At 47.3% G+C, this 18,234-nt stretch overlaps 1 protein-coding gene across 3 annotated transcripts in view; it reads right to left on the reverse strand.

The window, feature by feature from the left end:
* Positions 1 to 18,234, reverse strand: part of LOC308591909 (protein-arginine deiminase type-2-like) — a 153,215-nt gene that overhangs the window by 42,642 nt on the left and 92,339 nt on the right. For all 3 annotated transcript variants that reach the window (XM_081203052.1, XM_081203050.1, XM_081203051.1), the window contains 5 exons: positions 8,425 to 8,608; positions 7,159 to 7,231; positions 4,739 to 4,800; positions 1,948 to 2,065; positions 384 to 509 (listed from right to left, as the gene is read on the reverse strand). In XM_081203052.1, the coding sequence (XP_081059178.1) occupies positions 384 to 509; positions 1,948 to 2,065; positions 4,739 to 4,800; positions 7,159 to 7,231; positions 8,425 to 8,460 (415 nt within the window). In that variant the 5' untranslated portion in view covers positions 8,461 to 8,608. The remainder of the gene's footprint in view (positions 1 to 383; positions 510 to 1,947; positions 2,066 to 4,738; positions 4,801 to 7,158; positions 7,232 to 8,424; positions 8,609 to 18,234) is intronic.

Here is an 18,234-nt window from a genome sequence, read left to right on the forward strand (position 1 = left end):
CATCAATGCTTCTGAATCTCAGTTGCTGGAAATTGGAGGGGTGGGGGAGAGGGCTATTCTGCTTGGATTCTGCTTGTAGGCTCCTCTTTGGGGTGGCCACTGCAAGAACAGGAGGCTGGACCAGAGCAGGCACTGGGCCTGATCCAGCTGCCAGGCTCTCCTTATGTCCTGATGACTCTTGCAGTAAAAACATCACAACACAGAGAGCGGAAACCAGTGGCGTAGCGTGGGTTGTCAGCACCCGGGGCAAGGCAAGTAATTTGTGCCCCCTAACCCGTGGATTTGCGCCCCCTAACCCTAACCCCCAGATGTTGCGCCGGTGCGGCCGGCCCCCCCTGCACCCCCCACGCTACGCCACTGGCGGAAACAGACAGCCCACTTACTCTGAAGGTAAAAGACCCCAACTTTGTCGCAGTCAGACAGCGGAATGTAGAGGACTATCTCGTAGCCTGGAGGCAGCCGGTCAGGGCCTTTTGTTCTCAAGATCATGCGGGACATGTCTTCCAGGTCTGTGGGGGTTCGATGCCCGGGACAGAGAGAGGAAAGGAGACCCGGGGGAGGGGGAGGGAGGAAAAGAAAAGAGAAATGCACATCAGAATTTGGGGATTTGTGATGAAAATCTTGGAATACGCAGAGATGGCAAAATTGACAGCACTGATACAAATCTAGACTCCTGTAAAGACCGGGAACCCTTTTCTAGTCTATAAAATTTTATTTCCCAAAGGCAAGGATAACAGAGGGGTTTGAAGTGCAAGGAAATAGCAGAATATATTAAGAAACATGTCAGAGAGGGTGAAATTAGGTAAGGCGGAACCTTAAAATGCAATGTTTGTAATTTGAGTTACAAACATCAATATCGGGTGAGCAGGAAGACACTACCGTATTTTTCGCCCCATAAGACGCACTTTTTCCCCTCCAAAAATGAAGGGGAAATCGGGGTGCGTCTTATGGGGCGAATGCCTGCAAGCCTCGCGCGCCCGGCAGGAGGTCCCACCGGGTGCACGAGGCTTGGGGCGGCAGCCTGTCGCCCGAAGCACGGGGAGCCCTCCGGAGGGCTTCCCCTGCTTCGGGCGAGTGTCAGCAAGCCTCGCGCTCCCGGCAGGAGGTCCCACCAGGTGCGCGAGGCTTGGGGCGGCAGCCTGTCGCCCGAAGCACGGGGAGCCCTCCGGAGGGCTCCCCCTGCTTCGGGCGAGTGTCTGCAAGCCTCGCGCACCCGGCGGGAGGTCCCACCGGGTGCGCGAGGCTTGGGGCGGCAGCCTGTCGCCCGAAGCACGGGGAGCCCTCCGGAGGGCTCCCCCTGCTTCGGGCGAGAGTCTGCAAGCCTCGCGCACCCGGCAGGAGGTCCCACCGGGTGCGCGAGGCTTGGGGCGGCAGCCTGTGCTTCGGGCTCCCCGTGCTTCGGGCTCCCCGTGCTTCGGACTGCTTGCGCGCACGCAGAAGCTTGGGGCGCGCTGAGCTTGGCACGCCCCAAGCTTCTGGTGTAGCGCAGCGATCCGCTAGCCCTGGGAGAGCCCCGCGGCTCTCCCAAGGCTAGCGGACTGCTTGCGCGCACCTAGAAGCTTGGGGCACGCTGAGCTCAGCACGCCCCAAGCTCCTGGTGTAGCGCAGCGATCCGCTAGCCCTGGGAGAGCCCCGCGGCTCTCCCAGGGCTAGTGGACTGCTTGCCGGCACGCAGAAGCTTGGGGCGCGCTGAGCTTGGCACGCCCCAAGCTCCTGGTGTAGCGCAGCGCACCTGGGGGGGAAATAAATTTTTTTCCCTTTATTTCCCCCCCAAAAAACTAGGTGCGTCTTATGGGCCGGTGCGTCTTATGGGGCGAAAAATACGGTAGTTTAGTTGAATTAGAATGTAATTGCTGAGTAACAAACGTAACTTTCTAGATTGGAAAAAGAATAAAATACTGTTACAAAAAAAAGGGGGGATTTGGGGATTCAACAGACCCCACCTACCATCCTTCGAGAAGACTTTGTCATCCTGGCAGTCCTCCTTTCCGGTGTACGGATTTTCCTTATCGCAGTTCACCAGCAGAACGGCGCCCTGCCCATCTGGACCCCACGTCCACACCGCCTGGAATTGCAACACTTTCACTGCATTTCGATGGCACTTTCACCTCCAAGGAGCTCAAGGTGGCTCTCCCTCTCCTCATTTAATCCCCACGACAACCCTGCAAGGTAGGCTAGGCTGAGAAGCAGTGACTGGGCCCAGGGTTACTCCAGCATGTTTCATGGCCGAGTCCGGGGGCCAGGGGCCAGATTTTAACCCTTGTCTCTCCTGGGTCCTAGTCCAACACTCTAACCACTACACCACCACCGCCTCTTGAGTTTAGCCAGCAGAATGGGGCAAAGGGTTTCCCATTTTTGCTTTTATCATTTGAACCAGTGCTGTGCCAATAAGATAAATTCTGTTTCCCCACTGCCCGCTGGACGTTCTCCATCAGTTAACTACAACCAATCTAGAACGCGGCTGCCAGACTGGTGACTGGGAGTGGCTGCCAGGACTGTCTAAACATTGGTCCTGGAAAACCTACATTGGCTCGCAGTAAGCTCCCCATTCAAAGTGTTGGCGTTGATCTTTAAAGCCCTAAACGGCCTCGGCCCAGTATACCTGAAGGAGCGTCTCCACCCCCATCGTCCAGCCTGGACACTGAGGTCCAGCTCTGAGGGCCTTCTGGAGGTTCCCTCCCTGCAAGAAGTGAGGTTACAGGGAACCAGAAAAAGGGCCTTCTTGGTGGTGGTATCCTCCCTGTGGAACGCCCTCCCGTCAGATGTCAAGGAGATGAGTAACTATACAAAGCAGCACATTTTACACTTGCAGATTTGTGACCCAATTACTGTGGGTTCGTCAATGACTTTCTGCATGCATTGGCCTTCAATGATTTTTTTTTTAATCATTATTCTTATGGATAATTGTAACGTTTTACCTTTGAGGTTTTTTCCCCCTTCTACAACGAAGCAATGTCCATTGTGAAATAAATAAATTTTTAAAAATTTAATCAGTTGTCTTGGTGAGATTGACAAGCATTTTGCAGACCCTCCAAGTGTCCCTATTTTCCAGGGACAGTCCTGGATTTACAGAAGCTGTCCCGGTTTCTGATTTTATCTCGGACTGTCCCTCTTTTCCTTAGGACGTCCCTTTTTCCATCACGGAGATGTTGGAGGGTATGGAGTTATGTCACCCCTGAGCCAAGGAAATAAGGAACTATACAACCTTTAGAAGACATCTGAAGGCAGTCCTGTATATGGAAGTTTTTAAAATATTTAATGTTTTATTATGTTAGTGTATACAATGGTACCTCGGTTCTCGAACGTAATCCGTTCCGGAAGACCATTCAACTTCCAAAACATTCAAAAACCGAGGCGCAAAGGGTTGTCTGCCAATTCAGTTGAGAAAATTGAAAAACACACAGCAGAAGCCATTGGACTTCCGAGGCCCGTTCGAAAACGGAAGTGTTTACTTCTGGGTTTTTGGCATTCGAAACCAAAACGTTTGGCAACGGAGACATCCGAAAACTGAGGTACCACTTCATTTTGGAAGCTGCCCAGAGTGGCTGAAGCTACCCAGTCAGATGAGCAGGGTACAAATAATAAAATTATTATTATTCGCCATTGGCCTGATCAGCATGGGGTTTTTCTGAGGTTCTTCTCCTAAACTATGGCTGGGATACTCAGTGCCCCTTTTCCTTGGGAGTCAGTTTCCAAGGAAGGCTCTGGGTTGCAGTTCTGTTGGGCACAGCATTCTGCCCCGATTGACCCCAGGGTAGCAAGAGGCTCTTTCCAAGGAGCGTTGCAGCCCAGAGGGATCACTGCCTCGCCTCAGCAGGGAGCCTGGAGGAATGGAGGGCCTCTGTGCCAAAGGACGGGTGGCAGGGCAGGGCAGAGCAGAGCGGGAGGCTCCCCTTTCGTACAGAGTGTCCCAGCCTTTCTGTGGGAGCTTTTCATGGCAATTTAAATGCCTCGCAGGGCTGAGGGCTAACCCCATTTGACTCCGTCCTGCACGCCCACCTCCCTGGGCAGCTGGTTGGAGAGGAGAGCTGTCCCGTTTCCACAAGGCCTTGGGGACAGAAGCACACAACCGGGATCAGGCATTTGTAGGTGGGCACTAAGGAGGCAGATGCCCCAGTCCTGAAGGTTATGATATAACAAGGAAGCTGCCTTTCACCAGGTCAGACCACTGGTCCATGCATCTCAGTACGGTCTACTCTGACTGGCAGCAGCTCTCCAGGATTTCAGGCAGATATCAGCGTTCAGATTTCAGAGAGGAGAGCTTAGTGTCACAAAGAAGAGCTTCAAATGATCTGCTCCCAGCCTAGGAAGCCAAGGGCCAACTCTGTGCCAGGCCCAGCAAGTGACCTTAGTCCAGCCGTCACCCACCTTGGTGCCTCTCAAACTGCGATGGACTACAACACCCATGAGCCACAAAGAGAGTGTTTCCGGTGGCACTGGATGATGGGAGTTGTGATTCAAAACAGGTGGAGAGCATCAGGCTCAGTGCTTTTTTTCTGGGGGATGCAGGGGGTGTGTAAACCCCAAAATATTTGGTGAATCTAAGTTTGGCCTCATTGAGGGGCAGTAATTCAATATGAGTAGGGAAATGAGAGTAACCCTAAACATTTCTTTAGGGGGGAAAGCACTGATCAGGCTGGTGAAGGGATTACCCCCCCGGCATTTTTGTTTTTTTTTTAATCTCTTCACCACATCTTTGCAAATCTCCATGCAAACAAAAGCAGGAAGAAATGTTCACCTTTTTGGGGTGGTTCTTCTCAACCACCCCATCGCGGTCAGCATCGACATCCAGAGAAATCTCTAGAAAAATATAAAAGTCGAGTCAGCAAGCCCTTCCCACTTTGTGGGATATCCAGGACATTTCCTGAGCGCTGCAACCCCAGAGTCTGCGACTGGACCTAATGGTCAGGGGTACCTTTACCTTTACTTAGAGAGAAAAGCCAGATATTGGGTAGTTTCCCAGTTTCCCGATCCATCTATAACAGTTCCATGCTACTTCTGTGCTCTTTCCCCTAAGATCCCCGCCTTCATGGATCTGAATGATGGGCTTATTTAACAACCTAGGAAGCTCCCTTCTGATGTGTCAGAGCTCTGGTCCACCTACCCCTGCAGTGTCTACACTGGCTGGCAGCAGCTTCTCCAGGGCTTCAGACAGGGAGTCTTTCCCCAGCTCTACCTGGAGATGCTGCTGGGATTTGAACCCAGAACCTTCTGCATGCAAAGCAGGAACTGCACCACAGAGCTACTGCCTCCTGCTAAAAATAATGCAAGGCGCTAGTCCTCAAGGAGCACGCAGAAGAGGGAGCCAGCTTGTTTTCTGCTGCTCCAGAGGGCAGGACGCAAATGGATGGATTCAAATGAGGAGATGCCGACTAAACCTTAGCTGTGGAATGGACTCCCTCGGAAGGTGGTGGACTCTTCCGTTGGAGGTTTTTAAGCAGAGGTTGGAAGGCCATCTGTCATGGATGCTTCAGTTGAGATCCCTGCATTGCAGGGGGCTGGACTAGATGACCCTCAGGGATCCCTTCCAACTCTACAAGTCTATGATTCTAAGAGTAAGTAACAAATCTTGCGTGTGTGTGTGTGTAAGACAGTCCTCACTAGCCTGATTCAAGAGTCCAGTAACATACACCCCACCCACCCATCCACTTTTCAAGGAGGGCCAACTATCCGGTTTCCCGACGGCATCCGGACCCATCATGTGAGACAACCCCGACATTGCTGGAGAGCTGTTTTCACTGCTGCCTTGGAGACCAGAGGGACAACGCTCACGGCTACGGTTTCTCTGGAGCGACGGCCACAAGAGCCAGCACAGCTGGGGTGGAAGGAGCTCCCTGCTTTCACAAAAAAGGCCAGAGCAAAATGAATGCAGCCGTACCTTGGTTTTCGAACTCCTTGCGACTCGAACGTTTTGGCTCCCGAACGCCACACACCCAGAAGTGAGCGTTCGGGTCTGCAAACTTTTTTCGGAAGCTGAACGTGCTCCTGCAGCCAATCGGAATCAGCGCCTTGGTTTTCAAACGTTTTCGGAAGTCAAATGGACTTCCAGAACGGATTCCGTTCAAGAACCAAGGTACGGCTGTAGATAAAAATTGCTCCACGGCCTCCACAGCCAGCACTGGTAGGTTCTTCCAGATTCAGCAAGGAATTCCAGGGTGCCAGCTCAGAGTTGTTTTGTTTAGAAAGAGTTTAAAACCGCTTGATAAAAGCATAGCGTAAGAAAGATCCTAAAAACAGCCTGCAGGATCAGGCCGAAGGCCAATCTAACGCAGCATCCTGTTCTCACACTCGGCGGCCAGATACCCCCATGGGAAGTCTGCAAACAGGACCCAAACACAAGGGCCCTCTGCTCTCCAGCAACTGGGATTCAGAAGAATGGCAGCCTCCAACAGCGGAAGCTTCTTAGCTCCTTGGTGGGGAGACAACCTCTTTGCAGAGGGCACCAAACTGGGAGGGGTAGCTATTGCCGCAGAAGACAGAATCAGGATTCAAAATGACCTTAACAGATTGGAGAACTGGGCCCAAATTAACAAAATGAATTTCAACAGGGACAAATGTAAGGTGGGAAGAACCGGAAGCACAAATATAAGATGGGGGACACCTGGCGTGCCAGTAGTACATGTGAAAGGGATCTAGCTGTCTTAGTGGACCACAAGCTTAACATGACAGTGTGATACAGCAGCAAAAAAAAGCTTATGCTATTCTAGGTCGCATCAACAGAAGTCTACTGTCCCAATGTAATCGTACCACTCTGTTCTGCCTTGGTCAGACCACACCTGGAATACTGTGTCCAATTCTGGGCACGGCAATTTAAGAAGGATATTGGTAAGCTGGAATGCGTGCAAAGGAGGGCAACCAAGATGATCAAGGGTCTGGAAACCAAGCCAGATGAGGAATGGTTGAAGGATCTGGGTATGTTTAGCGAGGAAAAGAGGAGACAGAGGTGGCAGGATAGCCGTCTCTCAAATATCTCAACATCAGGAAGAACTTTCTGGCAGCAAGACCTTTCGAAAGTGAAACGGACTGCCTTGGGAGGTGGACACTCCTTCGCTGGAGGTTTCTAAGCAGAGTTTAGAAGGCCATCTGGTCCTTCCCTACTCTATGATCCTAGGGGGAAAGACAGAGAAAGAGAGGGGGAGAGCAAATCTTCATACTTACCAATTCCCGTCAGGAAAACACCAGCTTGGTCAATGGGGTGGCCTCCATTCTCACCATAATAGCCCACAGTTACCTGAGGAAGGAAAGAAGGTACAATGCAGAGTTAAAAGTTTTTAAATGCCAAAAGAACAATCTGGAACTACATTGACAAGCTGGGAGATTTGCAGAGGAGAGTGACCAAGATGATGATGGTCTGGAAACCAAGCCTTATGAGGAATGGTCGAAGGAGTTGGGTATGTTTAGACTCGGGGAGACTGAGAGGAGATACGATAGCCATCTTCCTAAGGGCTGTCCCATGGAAGAGGGAACATGCTTGTTTTCTCCTGTTCTGGAGGGTAGGATCCAAACCAATAAATTCAAGTTACAATAAATGAACAACTTTCTGACACCAAGAGCTGTTCGACAGCGCAATGGCCTCCCTTGGAAGGTGGTTGATTCCCCTTCCTTGGCAGTTTTAAAGCAAAGGTTGTGTGGCCATTTGTGATTCCTGAATTGCAGGGGGTTGGATTAGATGATCCTCAGGGTTCCTTCCAACGTTACAATCCTATGAAATGGAAAAGGGATCCAAGGATACGTTGTGCCAGATAAGGGTCAGCTGCATGTTCACCGCCAGTCCTTCCGAGCTTAGAGCTCTCCAGTCTCTATGCCAGGAAAATAACTGCCAGCCTTGGTATTTTTGAGGATGAAGCTTGCATCATTAGGGGACTGGCACAAAACCACAGCCCTTGCCACACCACGGCCCCTTTAGAGACACCAAGAGTGATTTCAGTTTTGCAATCAGCTGGAAGCAGAACTGAAACAATAGATTCACATGACCCTACACTTTTGCCCCGCACAACTGCCAAGAAAAATGGTGCATGTTTACTCAGCGGCAGCTGATGCTCCCTAAAAGGTGAATTTAAACTGCAGCGTTTGCATTTGCTCAGCAAAGGCCCCCATCCCTGCCTCGCCATGTGCCTGGCTGCTTGATACCTGTCCTGATCAAGCTGTGCATTTGTAAATAAAAATCCTGCAAGTCTTGATACTTGTAGAATAACAGAATTGTAGATTGGGAAGGGAATCCAAAGGGCCTTCTAGTCAAAGCCTTTGCAGTGCAGTAATCACAGCTAAAGAATCATAGAACTGTAGGGTTGGAAGAGACCCTGAGGGTCATCTAGTCCAACCCGCTGCAACAGAAAACCACTGCAAAATGCTGCCCCTGCTTGGAATGCAAAACTGAGCCTACCAGGAGCTCAGGGAAGCAACGAGTGTGGGAATGTCTCTTACTTTGTTGTCGTTGGCCTCGGTGCTGGGATGCGTCATCTGTATACTCAAGGTGGTCTTGGGGTCCAGAGGCCACTGCTTCCCGCCGTTGGCAGGGGCATGCTCTGATTGGCCGTCGATGATGATTTCGACCTCAACATCATCCGAGTGCTTCACGGCGAACGTGACTGCATCAGCAGGAGCTGCTCTGTAAGGGAGCAGGCGGAAGGAGAGTGGTGATGTGAAACTGGGTGTTTGCAGGTCCGGCACAGAACCCTGAAACCCCCCAGTCTTTGCCCCAGAGAGCCTACAATCTACATTTGCACTGACTTCATTTTCTGGTCACAGCCACAACATTGCCCAAGCTTTGATTCTCCTCTTCTTCCTCTATCTTTTCCCCCAGGAAGCGCCTAGAACCCCCGGAGACGCTTGCTGCTTGCTGCTTGCGGTGGTGCACAACAGGAAGACTCCAGTCCTCATGGTTTTGAAGGGTGAGTCAATTTAAATAAGAACAGAGGAAGCTGCTTTATTACTGAGCCAGCCCATCAGTCTACCTAGCACATACTGACTTCACTGACCGGCAGAAACAGCTCTCCAGCTGGACTGGTGACTGGAAGCGGTCACCAAGACCATATAACACTGGTCCTGAAAGACCTACATTGGCTCCCAGTACATTTCGGAACACAATTTAAAGTGTTGGTGCTGACCTTTAAAGCCCTAAATGATGGGTAAGCAAACTAAGGAACCGGGGGCCGGATCCGGCCCAATCACCTTCTAAATCTGGCCTGCGGATGGTCCGGGAATCAGCATGTTTTTACATGAGTAGAATGCATGTTTTTATTTAAAATGCATCTCTGGGGTATTTGTGGGGCATAGAAATTCGTTCATTTCCGTGCCCCCACCCCCCAAAAAAATATAGTCCGGCCCCCCACAAGCTCTGAGGAACGCCCTCCCATCAGATGTCAAGGAAATAAACAACTATCTGACTTTTAGAAGACATCTGAAGGCAGCCCTGCTTAGGGAAGTTTTTAATGTTTGATGTTTTATTGTGTTTTAAATATTCTGTTGGGAGCCACTCAGAGTGGCTGGGGAAACCCAGCCAGATGGGCGGGGTATAAATAATAAATTATTAGTTATTATTGTTGTTATTAGAGACAGAAAGTCTTTAGACCCTCTGAGGGATCAAACCTGGGACCCTTCCACCTGCAAACCAGGTGCTCTCCCACTGAGCCATGGTCTTTTCTTTAAAAATAAAGCAAGTCCTCATTGCTCTGACAAAAGGCTGATTTAAACAGGAGTATAGAAAGAGACTATCGGTCCATCTCATCTAGTGTTGTCTACACTGACCGGCAGCTTTCCCCACTGCGCCTCCTTTCATCCTCCACTCGCCAGGTCTGTCAGCTGGCATGGAAGGAGCAATCCCACTCTGGGAGAACTCAACCCTTGAAAGAGAGAGCGAATTTAATCTTGCACACATGTGCTGGAAAAGACTCCAAGCCAGGAGAGCCAAAGATGTCTCTGTTAGCAGGAGAGATTTACTGCCACCATAGCTGTACGGTCCGCAGCAGACTTCGCATGATGTGCAGAGCTCCGCTTCCTTCCTCGCCCTTTCCTATATATACCTGGCGACAGTGTGAGAAACTCAGATATATAAGCTGGGTGCCGAATGGCTCCTGAAATCAGAGTTACAGTTGCCAAAACAGAATGCCTAGTTGCCATTTTTGGGGGCCAGACAGCTCTAAAGTCACGTTTTTCAGTATGAGTTTTTGGTTCTACATGATTGTGTTGCTAGTGTGTGAAAGCAGGCAAGACCCAAGAATCCCCAGAAAGGCACGTCCAGATTGTGCAGATACCCAGGCACTATCCTGGAGCCCTGGCATCTTCACTTGGTTGCAAGTTGCCGATAGCCAGGTGCAAAATCTGAAGCTTCAGGCGACTCCTGAAGCTTCAAGAAAGGCAGAATACGGACTCCAGCCCTCCCAACCGCAACAGAAACTGTAATAAACAAAAATCTGCCCTTATTCCCTTATGGGGGACACAAGAGCCCTTATAGAGTCCTTTGCAGGTTCTCCATCGGTCGGATAAAATAACAGAGGCCAATCAGAGAATATTGAGAAGCAAAGCAGCTCGTAAGCCTGATCTTTTATTGAACTGTTGCAACAGGGGGCTCCCCTCACAGGCAGGAGAAGGAGGAGGACCCAGAACAAAGGTGTGCCCGCCCTTATATAGACATTTTAAATTGCCCGCCCTGGAGTCCAAGACCACCCCCAGAAACACCATACCTACGTCACAGAAGGGGTGTAGTCCAAGACCACTCCCCAGATACAGCATACCTACATCACAGAAAGGGCGGTCTACAACAGAAATCTGAGTGCAAATCTGAGTGCGCTGTTTATCTCCTGTCTGGCATATTACCTGTTAATGGTCACTTGATTGGATACCCTGGGGAGCCTGGCCAGTCTTTTGTAATGATAAATACTTTGTTCCTGGGCCAGGTCACAGGCTCACACCCTATTCAAACACAGACATACCCTTAAGACAGGATTTGTGAAGGAAAAGACAATGGGGAGGCTTTTCCATTTTCCTTCGACCTTGCAGAGAAATTTTTGAGGTCAATGTGGGAGGGACAAAATGGTCTCGGGACTTTTTCTGTGGGGTTTCAGACATGTGGTTTATATATGAAGTTATGAACATTTATTATATAGATAATAATTTTTTTATTTCAAAACATACACCAACAACAGAGAAATACCGTATTGGCCCGAATATAAGCCGCACCCGAATATAAGCCGCACCTTTAAAATTGGAGGGGGGGGGGGAGAAAAAGAAAAAATACCCAAATATAAGCAGCTCCATTCCATGCTGCTCCTGACTGAATACTGGGGGGGGGGGGGAGCAAAGCTGCATTGCCGGCGCCCCACGCTCCTGGCTGCATACTGTAAGGTCACGAATATAAGCCACGCTTTAACTTTTCACAGTTGGAATTTGGGGGGAAAGTCAGGCTTATATTCAGGCCAATACGGTAATATTGAATTTCTTATCATACCTGGGGTCCCTTCCAACTCTACAATTATATGATTCCAATAAAATATGCCAGTTACTTCTTGTGTTTCTCTTTTTCTCTCCCCCACTTCTCCTTTGGATTGCTTTGAGGGACACATTCCTTGTCCAGCCGACAGCCTCTCCTTGCAAGACTCAAGATTTCAACTCTTCTTGGGCCCTGCCAAACCTGAGCTGCGACCCTCAAAGCAAGGACCCTGGGCTCTGCTACAAACCAGGACAAGCTGTGTTGAACATGAACCGCCAGATGACACCGGTTTAAGAAAATACGATCTCCGAAGAATGCGATTATCATTGTTAAGCATCCTGATTTCTACACACCCCAGCCTCAGGTTTGCTTTTGTAGTGAAGCCATGGGCTTCAAGGTCAGGGGAAGTAACCTGAACCCCTTCCTCTTTTGGATCTTTGGTGGCTGGCCGACCCACCCACTTCACCCTTTTGGGAGCCATTGCATAACACCCCTAAGCTTCCCACATCTATTTTTAAATGCTGCGTCAACTAGACCCCTGACAGCGGCAGCTGGATTCTGCATTAGCAAGGGACCCGAGTGCCAGCACCAGCCCACTGCAACTCCTTGCCGGGAGGAGAGGGGCAGCTGCAGCAGTTGACACAGCAGATTGAAGCTGATAATGAGAAACCCCAGGGCAGTTGGAACCCGCAGCACGCAGCTTCCTCCTTGGTTACACCCAGGACTGACGTCCTGTCGACATGCCCCAAAAGCTCTGGGCAGTTGACATCCTAGCCCTGCTCTCTGAAAAGCCCCCCAAAAATGAGATTTCAGATGCCACCCAGAATCTTCCCCAATATATCACCCATAAACGAAAGAAATCGGAGTAATTTTTTTTAAAGGAGTTGCATTCATTCAACTACATTCCCAAACAGGCACCAAGACTGTATTAAAGGTGCTCTTTGCACGACCTTCGATCTGACCTATGCAATCAAAGCAGATTCTTTATGATTTGCACTCAATGCACAAACACATATAAAATGCAATTTTAAAAATGCTGGAGATGCTGCCAGAGGGAATTGAAGCTGGGCACACTGAGCTGCAACCCTTGCCATAAAATTGAGCAAGATTCCAGTCCCCATGGTTCTGAACGCAGGGCTAACTAAGAAGCTGCTTTTCAGTGAGTCAGACTGTTGGTCCATCTAGCCCAACATTGTCTTCTCTGGCAGGCAGCGGCACTCCAGGGTTTCAGACTCAGGGGGTCTCTCTCTCAAGATGTGCCTGGAGATGTCAAGGATTGAACCTGGGACCTTCTGCATGCAAGGCAGATGTCCTGTCCCTGAGCTACGACCATGCCCCCGGCCAGCAGAACCTAATATAGATTAAGCACAGAAGTCTGGGTGTTTTTAGTATCGGAAAGGGAGAAAATTTATCCTGCAGAGACAAGCATTCTTTAAAGCCCTCTGAATTCCACTTCCAATGGCATAACTGACTTGGCAACTCCACTGCTTAAAATACACACACACACACAGAGAGATCACACAATGGGTGACGGTGCCATCTGCAAATGCCCCTGGCAGAAAGCCTGGCATAAACGCCTCATTCGGCGAGCAGGACAATGGACAATCAGCTGCAAACAAGCATTTGCAGTGACAGGCAAGGCTTACAAAGGATTACCGGGTTCTCTCTGGATGGATGACCGTTTAAAAATACAGGCAGGCAATGGGTAAAGGGGCATCTCAATACAGCTCAGCCCCCAGAGCCAGTTTTCAAAGCAAGGGACGGGATCCCGAAACAAACAGCTAATAAAACAGACCTCTGAACATGTGCAAGCTGCCCACTATTTGTAGCCACCAAGCAACCAGACTACCAGCTTCTACATCTAGGATTCAGGTTGAGAGGTTACAGAGCATAGGTTTCAAGGCAACCTTGAGCCCCAATGTCTCTTCCCCAGTCTTAGAAACTCAGATATATAAACTAGGCGCCAAATGGCTCCTTAAACCAAGGTTGCAGTCGCCAAAATGGAATGTCTAGTTGCAAGTTTGGGGCGGCTCTTATTTTTTAAACGATGAACTGACTGTGATTGATTCTCAGTTAAACATCTGGCTAGTTAAGGTGACAATCTTGAGGTAGGTTAAGAACTTTGAGAAAAGTCACTTGATCCAGGGACAGTCCACATATATATTAGCCAGTTCCGACCTCTTTTTCTTAATGGTGACATGGACCATTCATAACATAGAAATACTCTTCACAACTGTGAGCAGGGCATTAGAGTGGGGGAAGTGAAGACAAGCGACAACAGTTAACTATAACGCCGTTCACTGCTCCTGCTCCAGCTGCACAGAAAAAGCATTTTGGTTCCTGAAATTCATTCTGACTGCGCAGATAAAATAGAACAGATAGAATTCTACAGGACAGAGCATTAGTGTGCGAAAACAGTCAAGATCCAAGGATCCCCAGGCATGCACCTCCAGATGGTGATGTCAGGCGCTATCCTGGCTTGGTTGCAAGTGGCTGACAGCCAGGTGCAAAATGCACCTGAAGTTCCCCACTTAGATGTAAGATAGTAATCTGAGCTTGTGCAAAATGCTTTTCTAGAGCCACTGACTGTTAAATGCTTTGAAGTCCTAGGACTGCAGGTTGCCCATCGTTGCATTAGAAGAAGGCAAAGTGGTGATAGAGGTAGCTACGGGCAGTGAAGACCAGAGATAGGGAGCTTGTGGTTTTCAAGGTGTTGTTAAGACTCCCAACTCCTGCCAGCACCAGCCAGCCTAGTCTATAGTCAGGGATGACGACAAGGATGGTGATAGCTAGGGGCAGTAAAGGCAAGTGAGGGTCTAGTTTGCGGATGGGGAACCCAATGCCCTTCAGGTGCTATTGGACCCCAGTTCCCAGCAGCCAGTCTGGCCAACAGTCACCGGGGATGATGAGACATTAAAGTTGCCCACCCCTGCCTTTGGAAAGGCAGATTGGCAATGGAGGGAGCCAGAGGCAGTGAAGGCAAGTGGGGACCCTGTGGCCCTGCAGACAATGCTGGTGGTGCTGTGGGTTAAACCACAGAGCCTGGACTTGCCGATCAGAGGATCGGCAGTTCGTGTTTTTTTTTTTTATATAAAATTTTTATTGGTTTTACAACATTTTTAGGAAAAACAAACAAACACAAAAAGTGACAGACATACATGTATAGTTTCAAACATATTTTCATAAACCTCTTTTCTTGAACTTCCCCATACCCCCCCTCTCTGCATCCCAATGTCCATAATTCAACAAGCAACTCCCAGTTGTTACTTTCTAATCTCTGTCATCTTAGTCTCTTTTATAGTCTAACCTTGTATCCCTGTACCCTTTTGCTTCTGGAAACCACAACATTTTAGCATTCATTAAGTTTATAGTAGTCCTTAAGATAACTTTTAAATTTTCTCCATTCTTCTTCCACCGTCTCTTTTCGTTGATCACGGATTCTGCCTGTCATCTCGGCCAGTGTCATATAGTCCATCACTTTCATCTGCCATTCTTCCAAAGTGGGTAAATCTTGTGTCTTCCAATACTTTGCGATAAGTATTCTTGCTGCTGTTGTGGCATACATGAAGAAAGTTCTATCTTTCTTTGTCACCAATTGGCCGACAATGCCCAAGAGGAAGGCCTCTGGTTTTTTAGAAAAGGTACATTTAAGTACCTTTTTCATTTCATTATAGATCATTTCCCAAAAGGCCTTTATCTTCGGGCATGTCCACCAAAGGTGATAGAAAGTACCTTCAGTCTCTTTACACTTCCAACATTTATTGTCGGGCAAATGATAGATTTTTGCCAGTTTGACTGGGGTCATGTACCACCTGTAGACCATCTTCATAATGTTTTCCTTTAAGGCATTACATGCCGTAAATTTAATACCGGTGTTCCATAACCATTCCCAGTCAGCTGACATAATGTTATGTCCAACATCCTGAGCCCACTTAATCATAGCCGATTTAACTGTTTCATCCTGTGTGTTCCATTTCAACAACAAGTTGTACATTCTAGATAAATTCTTAGTATTGGGTTCTAACAGTTCGGTCTCTAGTTTTGATTTTTCCACCTGGAAACCGATTTTCCTATCCTGTTTAAAAAATTCCATTATTTGGCGATATTGAAACCAATTTTCTACTTTATGCTTCAATTTCTCCTGACTTTGTAGTTTGAATTTATCTCCATCCTGTTCTAAGATTTCCCAATACTTCGGCCATCCGACCTCCATATTGAGTTTCTTCACTGCTTTAGCCTCCACTGGTGACACCCATCTAGGGGTTTTATTTTCCAATAGATCTTTATATCTTATCCAAACATTAAATAATGCTTTTCTAACAATGTGATTTTTAAAGGCGCTGTTAACTTTATCATACCAAAGATATGCATGCCAACCGAAAGCATTATTGAAACCTTCCAGATCCAAGATGTCCGTGTTCTCGAGGAGCATCCATTCTTTCAGCCAGCAAAAAGCTGCTGCCTCATAATACAATTTTAGGTTCGGCAGGGCAAAACCCCCTCTTTCTTTAGCGTCAGTCAATATTTTAAATTTAATTCGGGGCTTTTTGCCCTGCCAGACAAATTTCGAGATATCTTTGTGCCACCTCTTAAAACATTCCATCTTGTCAAGAATCTGCAAGGTCTGGAACAAAAATAACATTCTAGGCAATACATTCATTTTAATTACTGCAATTCGGCCTAACATTGACAGTTTCAAATTTGACCATATTTCTAGATCTTTTTTAATTTCTGACCAACATTTTTCATAGTTGTCCTTATACAAATTCGCATTCTTAGATGTTAAATAAACCCCTAGGTATTTCACCTTCTTGACCACAGTCAAACCTGTTTCCTCTTGAAATTTCTCCTTTTCCATATCTGTTAGATTTTTCCCTAAAACTTTAGTTTTTTGCTTATTCAACTTAAATCCAGCTACCTGGCCAAATTTTTGTATTATTTCTAGGACCTTTTTCGTACTAGTGTTTGGCTCTTGCAAAGTCAATACTAGGTCATCTGCATACGCTCTTAACTTATACTGTTTAGCTCCGACCTGCACACCTTTGACCTGCTGGTCATTTCTTATCATGTTCAGCAACACCTCCAGAACTGAAATAAAAAGTAATGGGGAAATTGGGAAATTGGGCACCCCTGTCGTGTTCCTTTTTCTATCTTAAGTTCCTCAGTCACAACATTATTTACAATCAGTTTAGCTTTTTGTTCAGAATATATTGCAGCCATACCATTCTCAAAACCCTGGCCTACCCCCATCCCATGAAGATTCTTCCTCATAAAACTCCAAGAAATATTATCAAAGGCTTTCTCCGCATCCACAAAGATCAATACTGCTTTAGTGTTTATATTCACCTCTAGCTTTTCCAAAATGTCTATTACATTCCTTACATTATCTGCTAGGTGTCTATTAGGGAGAAAGCCTGCTTGGTCTCCATGAATCTTCTCCATCAAGACTCTTTTAAATCTTTTTGCCAAAATGTCTGCAAAAATTTTGTAATCCACATTAAGCAGTGATATTGGGCGGTAGTTCTTAAGTTGGGTCTTTTCAGTCTCTGACTTTGGTATGAGTGAAATATATGCCTCTTTCCACGATTCAGGTGCCCTTTTTCCCTCAAGAATCTCATTACAAACTTCTCTTAGTGGTTGAGTCAGCCATTCCTTCAGCGATTTGTAGTATCTGGAAGTCAGTCCATCTGGTCCCGGAGATTTGCCCAATTGCATATTCTGAATGGCAGCCTCTATCTCTTGATCTGAGATTCTCTGGTTCAAATCCATCTTACTTTGATGAGAGATGTTTCGTAGTCCATATCTTCCAAGGAATTTATCTATATCTTCTTCATTTTGCGGGCCTTGAGTGTAAAGTTTTTTAAAATAACTTAAAAAGCAATTTCTAATTTCATTGGGTTTAGATATGTTCTTTCCATCCACCTCTAGGCTTGTAACTGTATTTAATTTCTGCCTTTTCTTCAGTTGCCATGCCAAAAGTTTACCACATTTATTTGCTGATTCAAAAGTCTTTTGCTTCATTTGCTTTATCTTCCATTCAATCTCTTGGTTCATCAATTCCATATATTGTGTTTGATATAACTTGATCTCTCTTAAAATGTCCTGAGACTTTGGTTTTGTTCTTAATTTCCTCTCTCCTTCCTTTATCATTTCCAAAATCTTCTCTTTTTTCTCAGTTTGTTTTTTCCTCTTTATTGAATTTTGTTGAATCAAAAATCCTCTCATAACAGCTTTACTTGCGTCCCAGATCACTCTTTTCTCCACGTCGGTCCTCAAATTTATTTCAAAATAGTCTTTTAGGGTCTTTTGGGCCTTCGTGAGAATCTCCTTATCTCGAAAGAGGGTGTCATTCATTCTCCATCTAAATTGACCAGTTATTGTGAGTTTCATCTCCATCTTCACGGCGTTATGGTCGGAGCAAGTTTTTGGGCAGATTTCCACTTTCTTAATCTTTGGAGCCAGTCCACTAGTAACCCAGATTTGGTCAATTCTGGTCCAGGTCATCATTGCTTGGGAGAAAAAGGTTCCCTCTCTCTCCAGAGGGTTCCTTGTTCTCCAAATGTCTATCAAGTCCATATTTTCTGTCATTTCGAAAAAAGTCTTAGGGAGTCTCCCTTCTTTAGTGACTGTTAGTCTTTGTGCCTTGTCCATATTAGTGGAGACCACGCCATTCATGTCTCCCATGATTATCATATTGTAATCCAGATAGTCCGTCAAAGTTTCATGAAGTCTCTTAAAGAAGTCAGATTTGCCTTCATTTGGTGCATAAATTCCAACAACTAGAAGTTTTTCTCCTTGTACTTGTA

This window comes from Podarcis bocagei (genome assembly GCF_964188305.1).
Source record: "Podarcis bocagei genome assembly, chromosome: 7".
NCBI lineage: Eukaryota > Metazoa > Chordata > Lepidosauria > Squamata > Lacertidae > Podarcis > Podarcis bocagei.